The sequence below is a fragment of the Pogoniulus pusillus genome, chromosome 28 (assembly GCF_015220805.1).
Source record: "Pogoniulus pusillus isolate bPogPus1 chromosome 28, bPogPus1.pri, whole genome shotgun sequence".
NCBI lineage: Eukaryota > Metazoa > Chordata > Aves > Piciformes > Lybiidae > Pogoniulus > Pogoniulus pusillus.
The window spans coordinates 13372372-13395781 of NC_087291.1; the positions used below are offsets into that span (position 1 = coordinate 13372372).

Genomic DNA, 23410 nt, shown 5'->3' on the forward strand with positions numbered 1-23410 from the left:
TCTCCCCTCAACTGCTTTCCATGCAGTGTTTTTTGCAAAATGTGCTTTGTATTCCAAGAGCAGCTTAAATAATGATTTAAAAATCCACAAGCTCTGCAGTGGTGTAAAGCAAGCAGGCAGTCTGCAAGCTGAGCCCATCCACCTCTTTTCATTTCATATGTGTCTTTAAGTAAATTGTGTTTACAGTTTGTATAATTTTTTGGGGGGTCCTTTTCTTTCGTTTGCTTGCTGCCTCGGCAACTGAAGGCAAGAGTCAGGCTCTCTCACAGACTGCCGTGAAGTTTTCAAAGGGTATATAGCAGGGGGAGGAAAAAGGAGAGTGTGACAGGCCTCGAAACATCAGTTAAGCAGAGTCTGTGACACATCCATGCCATGTAGGACCGATGTCGTTAGCCCTCTGTCAGCATCCAGGAAAAGCAGCCCTTGTTTCAGGTTCTGTGTCCTGTTCTTTTGATCCTCTGCATTTCTGTGCTGGGAAATAATTACTGTGGAGCCACTTATAAGCTGTTAAGTATGCATAAATTATATATATGTATTAGTTTGGAGGTAGTCAGTGCTTTTTGTAGGAATGCTCTAAACTTGGTGAATGGAGAACTGATTACTTTTTCAAAGCATGTGCTGCACTCTTCTCCCTGAGAAGGATTGTTTTCTTTTTCTTTCACTTATTCTTGATGTTTTCCTTGTCTTTGATACATTACTCTTGCCCATTCCTGAAGTGTAGTTTGACCTTGCTGAGGTGAATAGAGAACTGTCTTGATAAAGGATATCTTCATTCTTACCTATGTGTTTGTTCTGTAAGCTGAGGATTATGCATGTTAGAAGAGAGTGAATCATTAGCAGCTTTATTTCTGGTTGTCTTTTTTTCCCGTGGCTGTTTATGAACTTATTCAGCAAATGTGGTTGCCAGTAAGTTAATGTAGTGAAATATTTTTTAACAGTGACATTTACTGCCAAGTCCTGCAGACACTGAATAGGAAGGTTACTGACTGGCCAGGTTTTTGTCTTTAGATTTATATATTATGAGTTGCCATCAAGGGCATTTGAAAAATTACATGTGCAAAACCAATTCCCAGGCTTGCTAATTTGTTCCTCTTTGCTCAAATGTTGTTTCCATTCTGCTTCTAGTGTACACCTTGAATAGACAAACAGTTTTTAGTTTTTTTTTTAAATACTCTGTCTTCATGCTGAAACCAAGTGCAGTGTTCCCTTGTTAACCCACATGCAAGTAAAATTTCACATGTCCAAAGCAGTAACATAAATGGAGTTTAAAAAAAAGGGCTTTGAAAAGTGTTAATATTTAGTGGAGATTACAAGTTTGAAGCATTTGGATTTAGAATTTGGGGGCTGGATTTATACAAGTGTATGTGTATATATACACAGCATATATTCTGTATATATACACAGATTCCTGTGTATATATCTATCTATATATATCCATGCATATATTTGAGAAGTATGCACATCATGTAATGTTGGTCTAATTGCATGCATGTGTAAAATAGTCATAGAAGTTCAGAAACACTGTGCTTCAGAAAAATATGTGCAGTGTTTCTATTGGCAGTGCATGTTCAATTCCTTGTCTTATCCTGTTAGAATGTCTTAGGTAGCTGCAGAAGCCTTAAATATCTGTGCTGAGAACCAGAGCCTGGTTGCAGGTGGTCAAAATTCCACCGGGTCCAGAAACAGCACTTTTCTAAGAGTCTTTCAATATTGGACTGCTATTTAAGTCCTGACATGAACGTTCCCAGACATAACCACTCCTGACAACGGCTTCTTTGTTTCCCTGTTGAATCGGTGATAAAACTTGTGAGCTACATTTTATTGTTGACTTATTTCAGTGGCCCACACCTTCTCCAAGTGGAGGCTGCAGTTCTTGCAGTGCTTTTCAGCAGTGAACTGAAGATTCAGATTCTAGCCACGCTTTAATGAACTATAAACTACATCTGTTAGACTTGGCCTTACTGGTGAGCATTTGTGGAAATTTAACACTGAAGCATGAAGGGTGCATGTGTTTAGGGTGGTGACAGTCTCATTCTTCCAATGAAGTAAACAAAAATCCCATTAGCTACCCTTGATTTAGTGTATACTTTTTGAAATTAATGTGTACATGTTTTTTATTGTTAAAGGCAAAATCAAATTAAGAATCATCTACTCAAAATTGAATTTTGTTCCTTTTAGTGCCTATCATTGAGAACTGCTAAAATAAAAACAAATTGTAAATGATCTTTTAAATTAGTTCTTTAATTCATGCTAAAGAGCATTCACTGTGTAGTCCATTTCATTATTTATTGGCTTCTCTTGCTTTTGCCTGTTCTTGAGTAGCTAACTGACAGGTGTGATTATCCTTAAGGAAAATCTTTTAGTAGGGTGCTCTTTTATCATGAGGGTATTCCTGTTCTTATAGGGAAACAAACTGACTGGTTATGAATCTCTGAAAGTAGGCTCCTAAGACTGAGCTATTTAAAATTAGAAGCAGCCTTCTGATAGCAGTTGTTTAGCTTATGGACAACAAATGGGAGAACCAGAGTTGACATGGAGTTTCTTTCACATTTTCTCCAGCTACAAGTATAGGCTGGATATTAGGAAGAAGTTCTTCACAGAGAGAGTGATTTCCCATTGGAATGGGCTGCTCAGCAAGGTGGTGGAGGCACTGTCCCTGGGGGTCTTCAAGAAAAGCCTGGATGGGGCACTTGGTGCCATGGTCTAGTTGATTGGTTAGGGCTGGGTGACAGGTTGGACTGGATGATCTTGGAGGTCTCTTCCAACCTGGTTGATTCTATGGTCTAATTCTATGAGCAACATTCTCATTTGTAGCTGAATACATAAGAAAGTCACAACAATAACAAAACCAACAACTAGATTGACATAACTTGAAACTTTGCTGTAAGAGGGTAAGCAAGGCAGAATCAGTTGCCCTTTGTTTTCCTCTGTATTTCCTAAACATCAGATGATGATACCTTTAAAACCACATAAAAGAAAAAATACAATATGGTTTATTTTAGAGCTTATTATTACTTCTGACAAAAATACCTTTTGCCACTTACAAATCTTCCTCATAAGTCTGTTTCTAGAAAACGTGTTAAAATCGGGCTGTGACACCCTCCAACTGCAGACTTACCTGAAGTGGAAAGTATTTGCGTGTGTGTAAAACGCTGGCATATTATCTCGGGTGGGTATTTGAGTAATGGAAGTTACGTAGTACTGAGCCATTACCTCCTGCAGTTGAAATTAAATTTTGGACATTGCTGCAAATGGAAATCCTGTCCTCAGAAAAGCACACAGACCTTGATTTAATGGCCAGCTCTTCTCTTTGCCTCTAACTTTATTGATAATTTTCAGGTAGGAACACAATTTGAGTTTTCTCCCAGGCTTGGTTGTACGTTAAGGTCTTCCTCTTTAGCAGGAGCTCTAAAGGTAGATCAGCTGCCCTCTCTTGCCTGGAAGGGTTTGGAGCCTCAATAGGAGCAAATGAAGGCTAAGGGGTGACCTCGTTAATGTTTATAAATATGTAAGGAGTGAATGCCAGGAGGATGGGGCCAGGCTCTGCTGGGTGATGCCCAGTGACAGGACAAGGGGCAGTGGGTGGAAGTTGAGGCATAGGAGGTTCCATGTGAACCGCAAGAAGAGTTTTTTCACTGTGAGGGTGACAGAGGGCTGGAAGAGGCTGCCCAGGGAGGTTGTGGAGTATCCCCCTTTGGACATATTTAAGAACCATCTGGATGTGTTCCAGTGTGATCTGCTCTAGGTGATCCTGCTCTGGCAGAGAGGCTGAACCAGATGATCTTTCGAGGTCACTTCCAGTCTCTGACATTGTGTGGTTCTGTGAGCTCCTCCCAGGGTTTTAACACTGATGCAGATGAAGAGCAACCCTGTTTCCCTGTGGGCGTCAGTGTCTGTGTCTACTTCAACACGAGGAGATGCTTTATGGTGAGGGTGACAGAGCACTGGAACAGGCTGCCCAGAGAGGTTGTGGAGTTTCCTTCTCTGGAGACTTTCAAGGCCTGTCTGGATGTGTTCCTGTGTGACTTGAGCTAGATTGTATGGTCCTGCTCTGGCAGGGTGGTTGGACTCGATCTCTTTGAGTCCCTTCCAACTCCTGACATCTTCTGATCCTGTGATCTCTGGAGGTCTCCTCCAACCTTTAATGCTCCGTGTGATTCTGCACAGAGGAACGAAAAAGTCTTCAGATTCCTCACTCTCCCCCTTCCCAAACATCTTCTGCTATCCACAAGTTTCAGATCAATTGCTACAGAACCCAGCTGGTTTAATTTTTCTTAGGTTACTGCTTCCTCCTCCAGACAGCCCTAAGCCTCTGTTTATTTTGGGGGTAGGGGTGGAGGGAGAGCTCTTCCTCCTGCCTCACCTACTCTCCTCAGACATCAAAGCAAGCCGGTTTGCTCCTCCCAGCTTAATCCTCCCCTTTTCCCTCCCACCAGTGTTCAGCAAATATCCTTGTATTCTTCTCAGAGTTCTCCAGTGTCTGTGGTATTTGTCAGCAGGTTAACTTTTGCCCTGGAGGTACTTGCCGGGAGGCAGAGCTCCTCTGGCAGCTCTTTCCTCTCCACTGCCTGAAATGGTAGATCTGATGTAGTCGAACAGGTTGGAAAGGGAGGGGAGCACTGCATGAAGGGGACATAAATCAGAATAAAACAGTGCCTGTGACAGCATTTCTGTGAGGTTGCTGGGTTTGGAGGCAAGAAACTCTGGTGATAACTGCAGCTCCTCCTGCATGAAAATACCTCCTAGACAATTCTTAACTGGAAGATGAAATGCTTTGGGGGTGGAGAAGACGAGAGGTCATCTCAGCAAAATCATGTCAAGCTGTTCTTTTGCTTGGGGCCAGAGGAACAGAGACAGTCTTCTAATAACATGTGGCAGTTCAGCTGGTTAGCAGCTGCCCAAATACAGTGTCAATTTAGGCCAAAGGGTCTATAGTGTCCTAACAAGGTGTTTACTAGCAGCCTCTTGAAGAGTTTGCCTTGGAATCACTCCATCTCTGGGCTTAGTGAGTAGGTTTACTTTTATTGCTATTTACTGAAAGTTCCACTCCCCCTCCCCCACTCCTGCCTCATCCAGTCAGGTGATTTACCCTTTTGAGAGGGCTTTTTCTTTTTTTCAGTACTGAACGTGCTCGCAGACTTCAATTTTCAGCCATTGTGGTCCTTTTAGATGAGAAGCCAAGTGGCTACAAATACCTGAATTATCCCAGTGGTACCTACAGCACTTGCAGCACCAGAAAGCTGCAGGTGTACCTTCACTAACTCTAATGAGCATTTCAGAGTTTTCAGCTGCACAGACAAGCAAATGAGGGATCTTTTGCTCTAAAAACAGGTATTTATAACACTGAACCAATTATTAAACTGTAAGGGTACAATCTTAAATATTGTACCTCATTTTCCACCATGGCTGGGAGCCTCTCCACCTCGCAGGAAGGCTGTGTTGTCGTGGCATAGCAGGTCTCATGCTAGCTGCTCACAAATAGTTAAACTGCCAACAGTCTTTAGCGTCTTAGCATGCGAGCTGTGTAAAAGCACATTTCAGTTCAAGAATGACATATATTTTCGTTTGTGAAGAAGCATGCTGAAGAATTTGTTGCTGAGCAGGAGCATCATGTTGAGGAGTCAGATAAGCTGTGCTGAGAGAAGTGGCATGTGTCTGCATTACAATGATTTTTGTGGGCTACTTTTCCCCATGCACAAATGCCTTCCCATAAACCTGCACTAAAGACAGTGATGCAACTTTGCTATCCTACAGGTACAGGGTACCCATCTCTGTTGTCTACTTTAGCCTCTTTTGTGGCCTCCCTTATTCATGTTAATGCCAGATCAAATAAAGATCAGGAGTTGTGCTAGATATATAGAACTAACATAATATAGAGGTGAACAGGTGATTCAATTGGTTTAAAATTGGTTTTCATGAATGCATTTTTTTTGTCTTTTAGTCATTATTCTGTAATGCTTTTTGCATTCTTTTTTTTTTTTTAACTCTCTCCTACTCCCAGGCAAGAACAAGTTATTTTAACAGCAAGTCTTGTTAATATGGATGCATTACTGCAGATTTTAAGGTCCAGAGTTTCCCAGTGTCGATTGTAGGAAAATATGCTGTTATTTTCCATCTTGAGACTCTGTAGTAGTAAACAGGAATAAATTCCAGCTTTCACTGCAGTTCCTCTTTGCCTTTCTGCTACTTACTCCTGATTTAAATTCAGAATAAATACTTTATTTTCTTCTCCTTCTTCTACCATGTCATCTGAGAGCAGTCCATGTAGACTTTGAGGACAAATCCCACAATTTTAGGCTGTCTTTCATTCTCCTCCCTCCCCAATTTTTCCCCAGCTCCTGAGTATTTTAAGGGCTATACTATTATGTAGCATTTGTGCAGTGCAGTGTTCAAGTAGACTGTTAATTGACATGCACACTATTGTATGCCTTAGGCTGAGAGAGAAAATAAGCAATTTGCTTCATTTTGCAGGGTGAGTTCTAACTGTTATTAAAGTGCATTTGTAATTGCATATTTTCCAGTAAAGGTGACAGATTACTTCAAAGCTGGTATTTTCTTTTTGTTAAACAAGGTTCTCAAATAGATCCATCTTGCCCACATATTCTATTCTTGCCAGTTGGCTTTGAAAGCTGGTGCTTGGGCTCCTCGTTCAGAACTAGCTTCCAAAAAACGAGGTCCCATGCTGTTTCTATCTATTGAGCTAGTAGGGGCTGGAAGGATTTGATCTGAAGCCAAGGCAAAGACCAAATTGATGGAATCATATCTAACAGATTTGCCAAGTACTGCCCAGTCATGAAGTTCCACTTTCTGGGAAAGCGCTTGGAGACCAGGGGTGGCAGCGTACTCGCTGTGCTATCGGCTATCCTCAGATTTCCTTCCCTGGACTTAGAGCCAGCCCACCATGGAGCAGGGAACTAGCTTTTTGTTCAGTACATTTCTACATCTTTACCTCTCATTCCTCTCTTCTGCCTGCTGCTGCCTGATTTTCTTCCCCGTTACGTATATGCATTTGAAGAAGAAAAAGCTTCCTGCCCTTCATCATGACGTTACTCCTGTTTTGACCATACCTGATGTGTTATTGCAGAGGCATGCTTGCACATTCGATGTGCTTACTTCATTTGTCTCGGTGTGCACGCATGTGGACACCCAAACACCCCGGCACTGTCTCTGGTGAATGATCACTACTCAGTAGCACAAGATGAAGGCCAGTTGTCTTCTGGGCCAAATTCTGCATCTTGAACAAGCTCTAGTTTTCTAGATGCAGGCCTAAGATCGAGAATCACACACTTTCTCAAGAAATGGCTTGGCACGACTTGCTTATATTCTTTCCTCTTCTTCCTCCCTTTTCTAGCAGCTTTCTTTTGTGAGATAGTGAAAGCTCAGGTCTCTTGTCTGAGTTTAGTTTTAATATGAACTGCCAAGATAGTCTCTGAAATCACAGTGATGATACGTATCTGTGTGTCAGATATCCAATTTGTCACCAGCTTCTTCAATATCTGGCAGAGAGCAGGACCTAAATGAAATCCAGTTGACTGAAGCTCAGCTAAGATCTGATAGAGGTGACTTTGATAGATCAAATGGTTGGTGGAGTCTGTGTAGGTGTAATCTATTCGGACACTTCTAAATCAATCCACAGTCTTTAGGTCTTGCTCATCTTTGCAGCTGTTGTAGTGGTCAGAAACAAAAGGAGTTTTTTGCTGTCTAGGCAAGAGATTGCCTAAGGTGAGAACAACTGCAGGTCTTCCACGCTTGCAGTCTTTGGCCGGTGCAGTGGTCTGTGTATGTGCAGGCTTTAATTCAAACCCGTTTGGAACAGTTCAGCTGGAAAGGCTCAGTTACCAGGCTTCACTGTCTTTCCATCCTCCTACTTCTCGTCATCTGTCACCTCTCCAACATGATGTTTTTATTTCAGTTTGTGTTAGTGTACCAGGCTGCCTGCCACATTCAGCTGCAGCAGCAGTAACCTCTGGAGTATGAGGGAATAGTCAGTTGAGTCTAGTATCTGCTTTAGCTAATTCCTCCTCTGTGTCCCAAAGCTTACTAGTAGAATTTCTCATCTTAAAGTATAGTGGAATGAAATAGAAGGAGCACCTTCCTTTGAAATCTTTCTGTCTTTAGTCAAGTGCCTATTAAATGGTTGTTGAAATTCAGAGTGCAGCTATCTACAAAGGTCTGTAGCTCAAATCATAATGATCTAGGAAGAAATAATCAATATACAGTCTCCAGAATGCTGAAGGCTATTGTTCCATAAATTAAATGCACATTTTTGAAGCCTCTTCAGAAGGTCATACAGAAAGCGTTTAGTTCTGTAGCTCATTGAACCAGATATGCCAATACCTGTGCTGCATGTGTGGCTCAAACGGTAACCGCTGGAGAAATTGAGCATTTCAGGCTTCATATGAACCCCCAATGTATTTTTTGATATTTTTGGGGTTTAATGTCTATTGGTAAGAGTACCTAGGTCATTAGTATCATTGGGGAAGTAACTGGCATTAGCCTCCTTGATGAATCATTCAATAAACTGTTAATGGAAAGAATTAAAAAAAAGTATTCTTATTAATATGACTACCTGTTGTACTTGCAGCATAAATAATTGGTTTGAATCATCAGGTGAGTGCTGTTAAGTTATAGTAAGCGAGGAAAATTGCAGAAACACGAATTAGGGTCCCTGTCCTTAAGTGTGTTTCAGTTTGCATTTTGATAGCAGTTTAGAAATGTTATCGCCTGTTTTGTCACAGACATAATTCACATCTTTCTTCAGGCACTGTAAACAAGAGAAATGGTTTAATGGCTCCATAAAAGGCACTCTGTGCTGATAGCTGAGATTAGACCCTTTAGTAATGGATTTTTGTGTGTTGGGGGAAGGGGAGGGCTTGGCAGAGGTAAATGTACTGGAAAAGAATCTTGGAGAGACTCTGATGTATCTCAAGTGCCTGCGTGCATTTCCGTGTGTGCTGGGAGATAGATTTAAAGTGTGACAGTATTGGCTTTATCAGTAAAGGAGCCTTCTCTTCTTGCTTGTGAAATTTTACCAAGCACTACCTTGGGTCACCTCAGTCTGTCTAGCACCTGAAGTTGTAGTGGTATGACCTGAAATATTTTTACATCTTCTGTCTTTTCATCTGGCTCTTAAAGTCAAATCCCCTCTATTTGAATGTGTTGGAGAAATCTCTCACAACTTCTGTTGCGTATTAACAGTTTTGCCTCAACCCATCATAAAAAATGAATTAGTTTATTTGCTGAATGGAGTTTAGAGGGTCATTTGAGAGGAAAGATAGGTGAAAAGCAGTTCAGAAACATGCAGCAGGAACATTTAGGGCATGACTTAGAGTGACTTCCCGATTACTTCCTTTTCTCTGCAGGTACACAAAGTCCTCAAACTTAATACCCAAGTGTAGTGTTACTTGGGAAACGTTGGAGTTCACTAGCACAGGCAAAGTTGCTGCTGTCAGTTGATTTTATACTATATAGTAAATAATCTTGTCCTGCAAGTGCTGATAATAAGACATCTTTGTTTCTTTGGTCAAGGGAGTCAAGATTATTTGCTGTTAGCCAGCATCACTGAAGTCCCAATAGTATTTCAGGCTTTCAAAAAGTACCTTTCAATTAGTTCTTCATGTCCAGAAAACAAAATCTGATTTTGTTTTGTGTTCTGGACAGGAATCTGAAGTTTGAATATTACAGCTTCTTTGCTCAAAATGAAAAATTGCTTGCAATTGCCCATAAAATACTTTTTATTTCTCCTTTATCTTGAATAATCTCTTTTGACTGGTTGTGTTTATATTTGATATGGTGCATTTCTGAGGCTTTCTCAAAAGGAGTGATTCAGTTCTACCTGTACAGAGGTAGTGCATTTCCCATTCCTTAGGCTAGAAGGTATACAAATCAGTCTCCTCTGAGACAACTGATTCCTCCTTTAATTTCAGAGCTCTTAATAAAATTGCTTTTTTCATTTTGGCCTTAAACTGGATGTTACAGTAAATAAAATGTTTGAGGGTTAGCCTTTTGACAACTAAGGAGAGCAACACTTCCAAACAAAGGGTAGCAGGTTTCACTTTCTGGGTGGAATTGTTGTTTGTTTGAAGTCCAGGGCTGTAGAAACAGCACATTATGTATAACGTGGAAACTTGGACACTTTCTTACTCTGCAGCTATAGATAGGTATATTTATGTACAGAGAATACACGTAGAGTAACGTACTTTACCTTAATCAGTTTGTTGCAGATGGTAGCAGTCCTTCTGCTTGCCTTGTATCTGCGTGTTGACTTTGGAGGAGCTCCAGAGAGGGTCTGCAGATTGAGTCTGTTCTGATACCAGTAAGCTTGACTTTCCCTTGTAGTTGAGATGAGGTGTTGAAGCTATCCATCTAAATACATGTTGTAAGACTGTTTGCCTTTCAAGTTTGGAGGTGGTTATCTGTAAGTAATCGCTCGGGATGAAATCTTGGCCCTTGGTCACTTCTTAATAAGATCATTATCAAGGCAGAGTGCCCGTTACTTTAATAGGGTTGAGACTCTCTTCTGGGGTTAAGCAAAATGAATTTGCCATCAGGAAGAAAGAAGCGATGGGGAGCTGGTTGTTTGAAATGTCACTTTGTTAATTTGGATGTGTTGGTAGCTTGGTATGTTGCACTAAAATTAGATTGTATAAATGAACAACCTTGCTTTTCTCAAAAGAAAACAAATGCAAAACAGTATAAAATCCATCTTAGCAAAAGCCTACATGTTTCAAGTCTGTTTCATGAGGTGCACTATAAAACGAGTATCACACTAAAGAGCAACGTGTGGAGGGTTTCACTGATGATACAAGAACTGTCTGCAACGTTGGAAATATTACTGCTGAAATAAGTCTGTCATCTTCAGCCATGTTTTAAGATGTGGGTTTGGAAGGTCAAGTAGCCTTCACAAAAGGCCCCCCCCCCCAAGAAACGCACCAAGTATTTTTCTCAGGCTGTCTTTTTTTCCCTTTCTGCTGCTAAGAGTGTACACTTAAGGAGTTAGAGAGAAAGCTTAGCATGGTGACTGTGTCAGGGGACTGCCTGAGGAAGGCTTTAAATTTTACAGCTACATTATCTTTCTGGCCGTAGTTAAGATAAAGATCTAATATAAAATCACTTTGGACTGTAATGCTTTCCCTAAATGAAATGAAGGCGTTAACCTACTTGATTTGATACACTTTACCCTAGCTTATAAAGCTGGGAGGAAGGTGAGGTAAACTTTAATTAAAACTACAGCACAGATGCCTTCTAGCACTGTGCCCTGTACCTTGCTAGGACTGTACAGTAAGCAAAATAAAATGTACCTCACAGCCGAGGCAGCAGGCTGGAGCCATGTTCAGTGAAAGTAATTTAATTAGTGTTGATCATGACTCTAGATGATGGTGATTTGATAAGGAATAATTTAGTACTTAACAGCCTTTTACATGCACCAACTCCATGTGGGAAGGTAAAGCAAATTGCACAAAATGAATGTGCTGCTTTCGCTTGTGCCTGTGCCAGTGAGCTGGAAAACTGCCTGTTAGCAGACGTTCAGGCTCTCAGCGCTGTGATGAAATACGCAGCCAGTTCTCCGCACAGGGCTGTGGTGTGGGAGTCTCTGTACTCCCGTTATTTAAAAATAAATAAGGGAAGTAATTTTTCATAACAGATTAACTCTGAGGAAGTAGCAAAGTTAAAATAAGAAAAAAAAAACCCAAACCAACATAGAGCAGCATGTAGCCTTTGTGTGAATGTGTGATACTGGCTTTTAAAAAAGCTTTGTTGTGTTTTCATTCTCTGATTGAAGTCAAAGAGATTGCCTCCCTTGGCACTGGAGCCACCATCCCAGAGTTGTGGAGTCCATCGCATGCACCGAACGTGCAGCATGCATTATCTGACCAAGACATGCAAGGAGAGTCAGCAGTTGGAGTTCACCAGCAAAAAAAGGGAATTGAACTAGGGGATGTCAGCTTGGTTTGCGGTTATGGAGGAAAGCTGACCGGGCTGCATTTTGCTCTATTGTTAAATGTGAATGTCTTTATTCACAAAGTCCCTGTGGCCTTCTATTTTAGTGCAAGTTCAGACAGTTTTGTACAGAAAGAGTTCTTTGCTTGTTGTGACATTTACCACTTCTCTCTGTCTCTTCAGATACTGCGCTGTGCCTGTGTATTTGTGAACTGTCTGCTTTTCCTTTGTAATCTTCCCAGATAATTGACTATTATCCACCAAAATAGCTGTATGGCAGTTTTAGAGACAAATCTTGTGAGTTTTGTGAAAATATGTGGCAAAATAACACAGTGCTATCTTGCAGATGTCTCAGCTGAAAGGCAATAGTAAGAACTAGTAACTCGTCAAGTAATAAGTTTGTAAGTCAAGTCAATGAGCTGATGTGAAATAGATGCACTGTGATAATAGACCTGTTTGTGGAAAGGTTCTCTGAATGTTGCCCAGCTGTAGAAGAACCCATGGTGAGAATGTGGAATCCAGACCTAACTTGAAGATGCTCTAAGTTTATTGGTTGTGATGCTCACTTAGCACTTCGTTTACCTCTCCATCCCTCTTGAACTCATGTGTGTTTGCAGGTGGATTAGTATCAGAAAGTACATTGTATGTAACAAATTGTCTTTCCGAAGTTGAGATGGAATGGAAGGGAAACAGACTGCTTGGTGGTATATAACAGTGGCCTGATTTTGTGCTGAGGTTCTCTAGCAGGAGCTGCTGCACGTGCACGATTTCCACGCAGGAGGATGTTGAGTCTACAGTGTTACGGTGACAGCATCAAAAATTGACAATGAAATTGATCTCTGAACTCCAGGCTTCTCAGAGTTCAAAAATGTATTTACAACCTCATTTTATTTAGAACTCGAAGGATGTGTTTTCAAGCTGTTAACTAGCTGTCTTTTCATCCTTTGTCCTCCTAGCCACTTACTTGAGATTTGTCTGGGTCAGGTGAACTTTGAATTTTCTTTTGCTTTAATTTTGATTAAGGTTCACTGTGAAATAAGGGAAGTTGGCTGCCTTAAACTAATATACTGGTTAACCTTGTCATTACCTTTGGCCTTGAGCTTAATCCAGACTAACTTGTGCTTCTAATTAATGCTGCATTTCTGTCACATTCCCTTTGTTCTCTGTACCCTTTAAAAGGTGTGATTATGTTTTTCCTCGGTTTGTGTCTATATCCCATTTACTATTGACTCTGAGGATAGGATTTTATCTTGGCTATTTCTGAGAAAAATTCCTGAAGCCATTTCTTCTGTATTTTTCTTCAGATGTTGGTTTTAACTAAAGCCAGGTGTAATCATCCGGGTTCACAAGTTTCCCTGCAAATTATCATGCATTCTGTAGGAGAAAAAGAATACTGTTCGTATACTTGAGCCTTATGTGCAAGAAGCTTATTCTGGAGTCGTTTGTGTAGCTGTCTTTGAAGTGAACTACTATTGCATTTATAGCAAAAAGCTACCTCACTAATACTACTTGGAAACATTTGGTGCCTGGGAAGTATTTTGCCTCTGACAACATTTACAGTAGTTAAGCCAAATATAAGTGGGCTGTTATTTTGCTGCTAATGAGATGGGATCCTGGCCATCATTCTATTAAACAATAAAAGTGCTAATAGCCAATGCGAAGGATCTCTGGTGTCTATTTTTCAGTTGACACCCAGAGAAGTATTTAAAATGTTTAATTCCTATATTGTTTTTAGTATTACAGTGGTTTAATTAATCATGTGTTTAATTAGCAGTGCCTAGCTTTCTTGAGAAAGCTCGTTGTTAATACTGTGCTTGGGTTTTAATTACATTTTCTTTCTCTTTCCAGTGGCTTTTCATGGTCTCCCTGTGAAAATCAAGAAGGAACCCCATAGCCCATGTTCGGAACTTGGCTCAGCTTGCAGTCAAGAGCAACCATTCAAGTTCAGTTATGGGGAAAAGTGCCTGTACAATGTCAGGTAAAGCAATTAGGAACGTGTTTGCAGTGAGAACTGCTGATTTAAATGAGGACTGACTAAAGAGTAATAAAACCGTAATAGAGATCTTATAAAAGTTACCTCTTCAGCAGATAACAGACTGATGAGATAATGCATTTAGCTGATGAACACTGATGGAGTTGTTTACAGTTGTATCAAACACTTACATAACCATTTTAAAGCAGTGTTTTTCATCAAAATGCATATTCTCAATTCCTCCTCCATGGGAGATAGCCAGAGTTTAAAAAGCCAGAGTGCAAGCGTGAAATAGAAGGAAGGAGTGTCTTGTTTGCCACGAGTTGTGTTGGAAGTACTTTCAAAATGCATTACAGGCATTAGGAAGGAAAGATCTGCATAACAGGCAGGAGGCTGGCAGATCTGAGCAACACTTAGGTACTTCACAAGTTTTGCAGGTATTATATGTGCATATTCATCGGTGACTACAGTTTCAAGTAATTCATTCTGCACCTTTGTTACCTTATTCAAAAGCAAGTTGTCTTTTATAGGGATCGATAATAAAAGCTTTATTTATTTGTGAGGGTGGAGGGCCTTGATATTACTGCATTCTTCATTGACTTTCATCTGGTTTGCACTTATGTGTCACTCCTTCTTCAGTGTCAGCAGTGAAGGGTTTCTTATTGACATTTCAGTCTATTTTAGAATCTTTCATCTAGCTTGTGAGTTTTTATTCTCATTAATGTGCTACCAAAACTGCTAGCACTTAAACTGTTTACATTTAACTTTTTGAGTGTGGAAGGTTAAGTTAAAAAAAAAAGAGAGAAAGAAAAGACCTTTGCCAGTCCTAGAGATTTTAGCTTCAGAAATGAAATGCGTGTATTGATGTATTTGATGGGTGACCTGATGTGGGATGGTATGGAAGTTCATGCTTGCTATCTACCTGATGTGTGCATTTTTCATTTTTAGAAAGAGGGATGATCAAAGTGTTCTCAAGTCCTTTCCTGATTTGGGACACCTTTGAAAATAGCATCTGTGTATTTGTGGAAACAGCAATTTATTTTTGAGGAAATGGGGGTAAAAAAACTAACCTGTTGGAAGAGGCTGCTGACATTCTAGTGTGGGTTGCTAAGCCAACATACTATAGCTTTTCTGGGTCAGATCTCTTCCCTCTAGCTGTATTGTTTTTGCTGTCTGCCTTTGTGATTTGTGCAAGCTCTAAAAGACTGCCTTGGCAGGGACTGCCAGCTCTTTGTGCTCTAGTCCAGGTGCTTTTAATTTGAAGTATTTTGTATACCTCCTGTTGGAGTGTCACTCTAAGACTGAATCCTTAAAAGATATATATTTTTTTGTGCTGCAGAGGAGGAAAATGCTGTGTTGAACTATTTCTCTTTAACATATTTTTTCTGTCCTCTTTGCAATGCACAGAATTTCTTTGCCCTAATATGTGTACTAAAGTGTAGCTGTAACAAAGTCCTTATAAATGTGTCACTTGAGGATTTTTTTACTGGGTGGAGATGCCACAATTGCTTTTTGTAGAGAAATTAACCCAACCTTCTTTGCTCTTGCCTTACTGATAGTGCCTATGATCAGAAGCCACAAGTGGGAATGAGGCCCTCCAACCCACCGACGCCATCCAGCACTCCTGTGTCACCGCTGCACCATGCCTCCCCAAACTCAGCTCAGACTCCTAAACCTGACCGGGTTTTCCCTACTCATCTCCCTCCATCCCAATCCATTCAAGACAGCAGCTTCCCTATGGACCACAGGTAAAACACAAAACACTCAAGGGACCTGTATAGAAAGTATTTTGCCTGTGACTGCAAGTCTTATAGAAGGGCAGCAGTAGCTTCCTCTCCACAGCAATTTCCTTTTGGGTCGGGTTAGCAAGGTGGAAACCAGCAAGGTACCTAGTGTCAGAAATAGGTGTGGTTTCTGAAACCTGCTTGCTGTGCTTGCTGTTAACAATGACACAAGTGTCAATGACATGATTCTTTGGTCTTGTGAGGGTGATTACGGTGTGCTGCATAACCTCAGATAGATTCCCTTTCCCATGAAAAGGCTAGACCAGATGGTCTTTCAAGGTCCCTTCGGTGATTCACTTGAGACTAGTAAGCCCTACGAGGTAGTGAAGTCACTAACAGGCATGATCCTGGCTATAACTGGCCTCTTTCTAGGCAGTTCACCTGTGTTAAGTGATAAGTGGTCATGTTGTGGTGCTACTGCTTCAGACTACTCTTTGGAAGAGTGAATAATTTTTCCGACCCTTTTTGAAATGTAGCATTTCAAACAAAGATGCCAACATAAACTCTGCTTAAATAACATTAGTCTGAGTAAAAGCCACAAGAACTAGAGACTAGAATTAAAGCTTAAACTGTCCTGAAGTCACCCGGCTTTGTTTTGATATGTTAGAAATCCCCAGACAACTGACTATCTTCTGAGGTTGGTTTTGCAACGAATCTGCTCGGTGGATTTCCCTGAGTTTTAAGGCAAAACACTTTTTTGTGGAATTCCATCTATCCCCACATTTACTCCATGAACTTGTTTTTGTCTGCTGTGTTGTGTGGTTGCACTGAGCATTTAAAGTTTCAGCTGTATGTAAAGATACATAATATCTTCAGGAACTCAACTTAGCTCTTAAACATTGGCAAATTAAGAAGCACCTGAAAAGAAAATCGCAGTTCTTGGGAGTGTGATTTGCATGCTTCTGTTCTAATAAGGGCTGTTATCTCCAGGGATTTGTGCAGATCACTTCTGAAGAGGTTGCTAAGGTTTATATTGCTGTTTTGTGCTCTGCTGAGATAGTTTTAAGTATCACCCAAGGTTCTCTATAAGCCCTTCTGGTGGTGAAGAAACACTGACTCAGCCCGTTCAGCTGCCGTAGTCACCACTTCTTTCCCGCTCTGTGGACTGTGGTCTAACCACGCAGCCCCCCAGTGAAGCCAGGCAGTGGTTTTGATTACAGGATGGTGAATAAATGTGTTTCTGTATACACACCAAAGTCAAGTTGTCAGGAGACTGAAATCTCCAGAAGCTAAATGACTTCTGTGCATGAAAGAAGTAATGAGATGTTGCAGATGAAAAAAAGAAGAATCTTGTTTTAAAGCAACTTGTAAATCGAGTACTCAAGCTGTATGTGTGTCAGCACTAAGATGAGTGCTTGTAGATACTTACATACACCTTAGTGTGTATTTTGATAGGGTTAACCTTAACATTTGCCCTGCACAAGCTGTGTAGGCCCTTTACAGTATTCTTCCCCAGCTCCCTCTCTTTGGTTCTGTATTTTGCAGTGATGCTTCCCTTCTGTAACAGAACATCATGTGTTCAGTGGAGTCCACAATAGCTGACTTGACCAAAAAACCCTGATTTTTCTTCTTTTTTTTTGTAAGAAAGATACAATTGTAGTGAAAGGTGTTTTCCCCTATATTCTTAGTTAATTTGCATCTTGTCACATCCAGTTGTTGGATGCAAATGTGTGGCTTCGTAGTCTTGTGCAATCTTTCTGATTGAGAAGGTGATGTGCTACTACAATGAGTGGGTTCAGGAAATGTTCTTTAAAAAAATGACCTACCTCTGTGAGTTCATAGTTGAATTTGTAACTCATGGCACATTTCTTTGGGACATGCATCGGTGGCATATGGAAGCATTAGTATCTAGAACGTATGGCCCATATATCTTCATACAGGGCATGAATATATGAACGATAAGTGGTCCTAACAAGTACCAACAGGAATCAAATCCACTTGTATAAACAAATGGCTTGATTCCATACAAAGCTTCCAGTACAACAAGTATTATTAACTTCCTTTGAGGCTTTGTGAGTGAGCCTGTTTCTTATTTTAACTTCAAGTTGCAATTTTCTGATTCACTCCTTGACAGTTCTTAATGATAATTTCTGCTTCTTTTTTTGGCTAATGAAAAAAGGAAAAGAGGGAAATGAATGCAGTGCCAGTCAGCCTGTTTCATAATACATTTGAGTTTCTAAGTTTATTTTCTGCAGGTGTAGGTGGAATTGCAGAAGCCAGTGTTAACAGTGCAGTACTCTTTCTGCTGCAAACCAGGATATTTACAGTAGCATTAAAAAAATTAATTTGTCTCCACTACTACATTGTAATAGTTTCTATCACTGTAGCTCCCACAGTATTTGGTAATTAAGCTGCAGCAGTAAATATTTGTCAGACCCAGTTCACAGCAATATTATCACAGATGTTAGAGTTTAAATAGTTTTAGAAACATGTGCAACGTATGAATTGATAGTCAAGGTTTGTATTGCCTTTGCAATCAGACCCCTGCATTCACCCACTTTGCCCTAAGAGATCACAAAGTGAGTTCAGATAGAAAGTACAGGAAGCAGGAAACTGAAGCATTATTTTTGTGTGTGTGCCAGTGAGAAACTCGTAGGGAAAGGCACAAGCTTCTTTTTCTTTCTTTCTTTTTTGTAACCTATATCTTGTTCATGATGACTTGTAACAGTTAGTAAGCAGTTTGTTGCAACAACACTGCATCTGCTGTGGATTAGTGCAGATACAATATTAGTACAGGGAGGGTTACTGCTACTGTGGTAATCTGCAGGAGATAACAGAAAGACTTTGTGCAGTTCATCAGGGCATGGTGGTTAAACAGCATGATTGTGTTCTTGTCTGTGCCTCTAAACCTGCAAATGTCCAAGTAGTTTGTTCACTTAGATATGTTTTATGGAAGGAGTAACAAGCACAGGTTCTTGAGGTGCAGGTAAACACAGTTAACTTAAAACTGAATTATTGGATTTTATGCTTACTGAAGTAGTGAACGGCAGCATGGCTTGTATGGATGACTTCTTTCATGTAGAAGTGACCAAGGGAACATGTGAAGGCAAGAGGAGCATTCTCAGGCATTGCTTCTCTTAGCAAAAATTTGCACCCTCTCCTCTTTCTGGAGTGCTTACACCGTCTTCCCTTTAGAGCTGGGATGCAGCATCAACCTTGCAGGTACCTGTCCCCTGAGATCTGTCTTCTGAAGACAGAACTGTGGACTTTTACCCTGGAATGATTCCATATATTAAGGCAGACAATACTCTTTGTCAGAATAGTTTCCCTGTAACAGTAAGAATGGTAAGAGTAAGCTAGAGTACAATCAGTATGTTGCCAATACACAAAACTCTACTTGAGCCTTCTGAACTCTACCTAAGCAAGATGTTTGCCACTGAAAAAGTGATAGAACCACAGGTCATGACCTGTGAAGGCGTTTGGGGAATAAAATGTAGCTGAAGTCCTTTACAATGGTCTCTCTAACTTGTATCCTAGATTTCGCCGCCAGCTCTCTGAACCTTGCAATTCTTTCCCACCTTTGCCTGCAATGCCAAGGGAAGGACGTCCAGTTTATCAGCGCCAGATGTCGGAGCCAAACATCCCTTTCCCGCCTCAAGGTTTTAAGCAGGAGTACCATGATCCAGTTTATGAACACAATGCTATGGTTGGCGGTGCAGCCAGTCAGAATTTCCCCCCTCCTCTGATGATTAAACAGGAACCTAGGGATTTTGCGTATGATTCAGGTAGGTGAGATTCTCCTTCAGTTCTGTGTAGAAGAGTAATAAATGAGACCAAACCAGCGCTTGTGACATATGAACTGAAACTTGGGTTTTTGGTTTCTGAGGCTTGCAGAGTAATTTACGTCTGAGAGAGCTTGCAAAGTGGTAAGCTTACATAGTACAGGGCAGCTTGTGCCACCCTTGCTTGCTCTGTAAAGGATTTCATTTTCCAGAACTCTATCCAGAAAGTGCACAAGTTAAGTAAACTGGAGAAGAAAAATGTCATGGGTGCAAAACTGAGCTTTGCTTGAGAAGGGTCTCATTCTGTACTGTGTCATCTCTGACCTCTGAATTTGTGTGCTCCATTTTATGAGCTCTTCTGTTTGCCTGCCAGAAATAGAGGACTCTTTCTCCTCTTACTTGCACTACTTTAAATCAGGAGTAACTCCGCTGAAGTGGGGTTTATACAGCTATAAAACCAATGAGGGAGAAGAATCGGCCAAATTGGTGTCAGCTTCTCAGTTTGTGCACACTGCTATGTTTTGTGGAGGTACATAATCTGTAATGCCAGGCTGCTGATGTGGAGAATACACTGTTGCTATTAATAATGTTTATTATGGTTGTGCTTATAGGGCAGCTGGAATGGAGCCTTATTGCTCTACAGACAGTACAGAACAGAAAAGGTGGTGGCAGAGCCTGCTCTCAGTAGCTTCTGTTCAACATAGAAAAGATAGGAAGAATAGAAAGGATAAAACTAAATCAAAGAAATAACACTACAAATGTCTATCACAATTTAAACATGATATTTGTATTATACTTTATAAAGTAGGGAATTGGAGAAACAAAAAAGGATTTTAGTAATGAGCATCAAGTAACAAGGAGAAGGAAGCTGTAAGGGTGGTATGGAGAGAAGCTGAGATTAAAACAGCATGGAGTGGGCTAGGTGGGGTAAACAGTTGATCAGCAAGGAGCCAAGAAAATTCGATCAAAACACATTTTTCAGTTTGGATGTAGGCAACTTCTGCAGCTCCTCCTCGGGCATGCTCCTGTCTGGCTGTGTGTAATCCCACACTGCTCAAAGGAAGAGACTTCAGTGAGGGCTTGTGGTACTTCTGGAAGAGGGTACGTTGCTTTCGTACACATACCTGCCGAGTTGGATAGTGGGTCAACTGGTGGGACCCTGCCTGACTTCATCCTGGCTCTCTTCTGGATACTGCAGTACCTGCAGTGCTCTCCTGCTGGTTCAATCTCTTGCTAGAGGCTTTTGCAATTTTTTTCCTCAAAGGCTACTCTGTGGCAGAGTTGAGACCTCCTGTGAAAGTTCAGCCCATGACAACAAACTATATTATGTCTTGATTCAGTGGAGAATTGATATTCATTGCCTTTTCTGTAGCTAACTTAACTTTGTGTATTTAGTGGGATATTTTGGGGTATTGTCAATGTTTGGTGCTTGTTTTAGAGTTGATCTCTGTTAGGAGAGTTTGAAAAAGAGAGCTGCTTTCTCCTTTCTTTTTCTTGTCAAGCAAAGAGCCAATGCATAGGTAAGTTTGAGTTAGGCCTATAGAGGGAAGGTACCAGGGTGAAACATTTCTCCATGTTGAAATGTTGTAAGAGAAAGTGAAAATTTTTTCAGATGACAAGGATGAGATGTAAAACTCAACCAGGTCGTTGGTTCTGAGGTATGTGGCTTTGGCAGTTGTGTATATTTAGTCTTACAGAGCACCATGGCAAAGATGATCTGCATCATGAAATGTGGCAATGTATGGTAAAGGGAGGACTGCAGCTTCAGGCACTGCCAGTCCCTTGCAACCTACACAAGCGTAGTTATTCATAGAATCATAGAATCAACCAGGTTGGAAGAGACCTCCAAGATCATCCAGTCCAACCTAGCACCCTGCCCTATCCAATCAACTAGACCATGGCACTAAGTGCCTCATCCAGTCTTTTCTTGAAGACCCCCAGGGACGGTGCCTCCACCACCTCCCTGGGCAGCCCATTCCAATGGGAAATCACTCTCTCCGTGAAGAACTTCTTCCTAATATCCAGCCTATACCTACCCTGGCACAACTTGAGCCTTAAAGGCCCTTTTGTAAGCATGCTTCATATTGAGCTAGGAAGTGGTATCTCCTTATTGTATTCTGTTCCTTTACGTCTGGTTTGACTGCTGGCATTTCTCCCTCTTTGAAATATTCTTTATGGAAAAAAGCAGGATTTTTTTTTCCTGCAAACTTGTATCCAGTCCTCTCACGCCTTTCTTTGGTCTTGTTTTTAGTGCCAGTAAGACCAGCGTTCCACTTTATAGTAATGACACTCGAGCAAAATTGTTGTTTCTTTTGTAGATGAATAATTAGTTTTAAAAAATGTAAAAGCTGTGTAACCAGTGGTCATGAAAAATTCATTTCTTGGTATCAGGAAGTACTTTTATTGGCCTCAGAATCACTGCATTTAAGTTGACACATCTGTACACTCCATAAATTGCAGTCAACAACTGTGGTCTGTTGATATTTTGTCTTGTTACCATCTGTTCTCTAGAAACCATCATTTTCCATCCTTGCTAAGAGTACATTAAATAACCCCTTAGGAAACATAATGTATTTGTCACTGAATCATTGATTTCATTTTTCACCTATGGATATTCAGGGAAGGAGGAATGCAGGAGTGAAGTATTTTTGCATGATATTTTATTGCAGCTCAGATAAGGATATAGGAAACGTGTTTAAGAAGTTCATTGTAATACACTGAGATGTTCCTTTTGGGATGCTTCTGAAAGAGCCTCATAAAAGTTCATTGCTTTTGTGCACTATACTTTTATATGTTGAGGGAAGCTGGTGAATGAAAAGCATTATTATGGGATGATTATAACTCTATTAAAACATGACATTAATTATGACATGGGAAATGGCAGATCAATTAGTTGTAATTGTAATTGCAGGTATGCAATTTCTACTACAGAATGTTTGAGATAATGGAAAAAGAAAAATGTCAACAGAGGAGAAGCTCTTTCTTACCCATCTTCAACTCTAGAAGTTAGTGTATCATGCATGTTCAATCAGTCAGGCCCTCTTTTGTGCCATGGATTTAATTATTTGGGTTTTTTTCCGTGGCTACTAATCGGATGTATTTAGGATTTGTTGCTATACCTAATGACTCCAAGCACAAAGATGCATCCAAGAACATGAAGAAGTTTCATATTTTGTGTTACATGCTCCAGAAGGCTTCTGAAGACCTTTGTTTACAGGGGTTGTTACTGGGAGTTCCTATAGAGTTAGCACTCTTAGAATTCACTTCATTTATTCAGATGCCAAGGGCAAACCTGAGATACATCATTTATTCTAGGCTTTATTTTTAAGCAGGGTCTTTGCAGACTTGTTCCTCTCTACTGGCCGTAGTGCATTTGCGAATATACTGAGGTATGACTATGCATGTATCAATTAAAAAGCTAGTCCCAAATTATGTCTTAAACTACTACAGAATCACAGAATTGTCAGGGTTGGAAGGAACTTGAAAGGACATCCAGTTCCAGCTCGCTCTGTCATGGGCAGGGATATGCCTCACAATAGATCAGGCTGCTCAGAGTTCCATCCAGCCTGGCATTAAAATCTTCAGGGGTGGGACCACCACCTTCCGGGCAACCTGTTTCAGTGTCTCGCCACTGTCGTGGTGAAGAACTTTTAACATCCAGTCTGAATCTACTCCTAGTTTTGCTCTATTTGCCCTAAGTTTAAAGGCCATATTTATTTTGTCCAACTGAAATAGTTATTTTGAATGGAAAGTTCTTTTGTGACCATGTCTTTGGAAACTTTAAAATTTGTGTCATTGTAGTGTTAGAGATAAGGAGAGGAGGGATTGTTCCTTGCATATGTTTACCAGTGATTGACAGGAATTTATCTGTTGAAATCTGGATAGATTGAGTCTTTTCTGAGCAGGTTAGGGCAATGAGCAGGGCTGTCCTCACAGCTAAAATTTAGAATAGCCCCACAATTAATATGCTTGAATGGACTGTAGAAAATCTG

At 40.6% G+C, this 23410-nt stretch overlaps 1 protein-coding gene across 5 annotated transcripts in view; it reads left to right on the forward strand.

The window, feature by feature from the left end:
- The window catches only part of ETV1 (ETS variant transcription factor 1), a 126925-nt gene that overhangs the window by 78783 nt on the left and 24732 nt on the right, over positions 1–23410 (forward strand). For all 5 annotated transcript variants that reach the window (XM_064167253.1, XM_064167254.1, XM_064167256.1 and 2 more), the window contains 3 exons: positions 13789–13918; positions 15472–15660; positions 19174–19421. In XM_064167253.1, coding sequence (XP_064023323.1) covers positions 13789–13918; positions 15472–15660; positions 19174–19421 — 567 coding nt within the window. The remainder of the gene's footprint in view (positions 1–13788; positions 13919–15471; positions 15661–19173; positions 19422–23410) is intronic.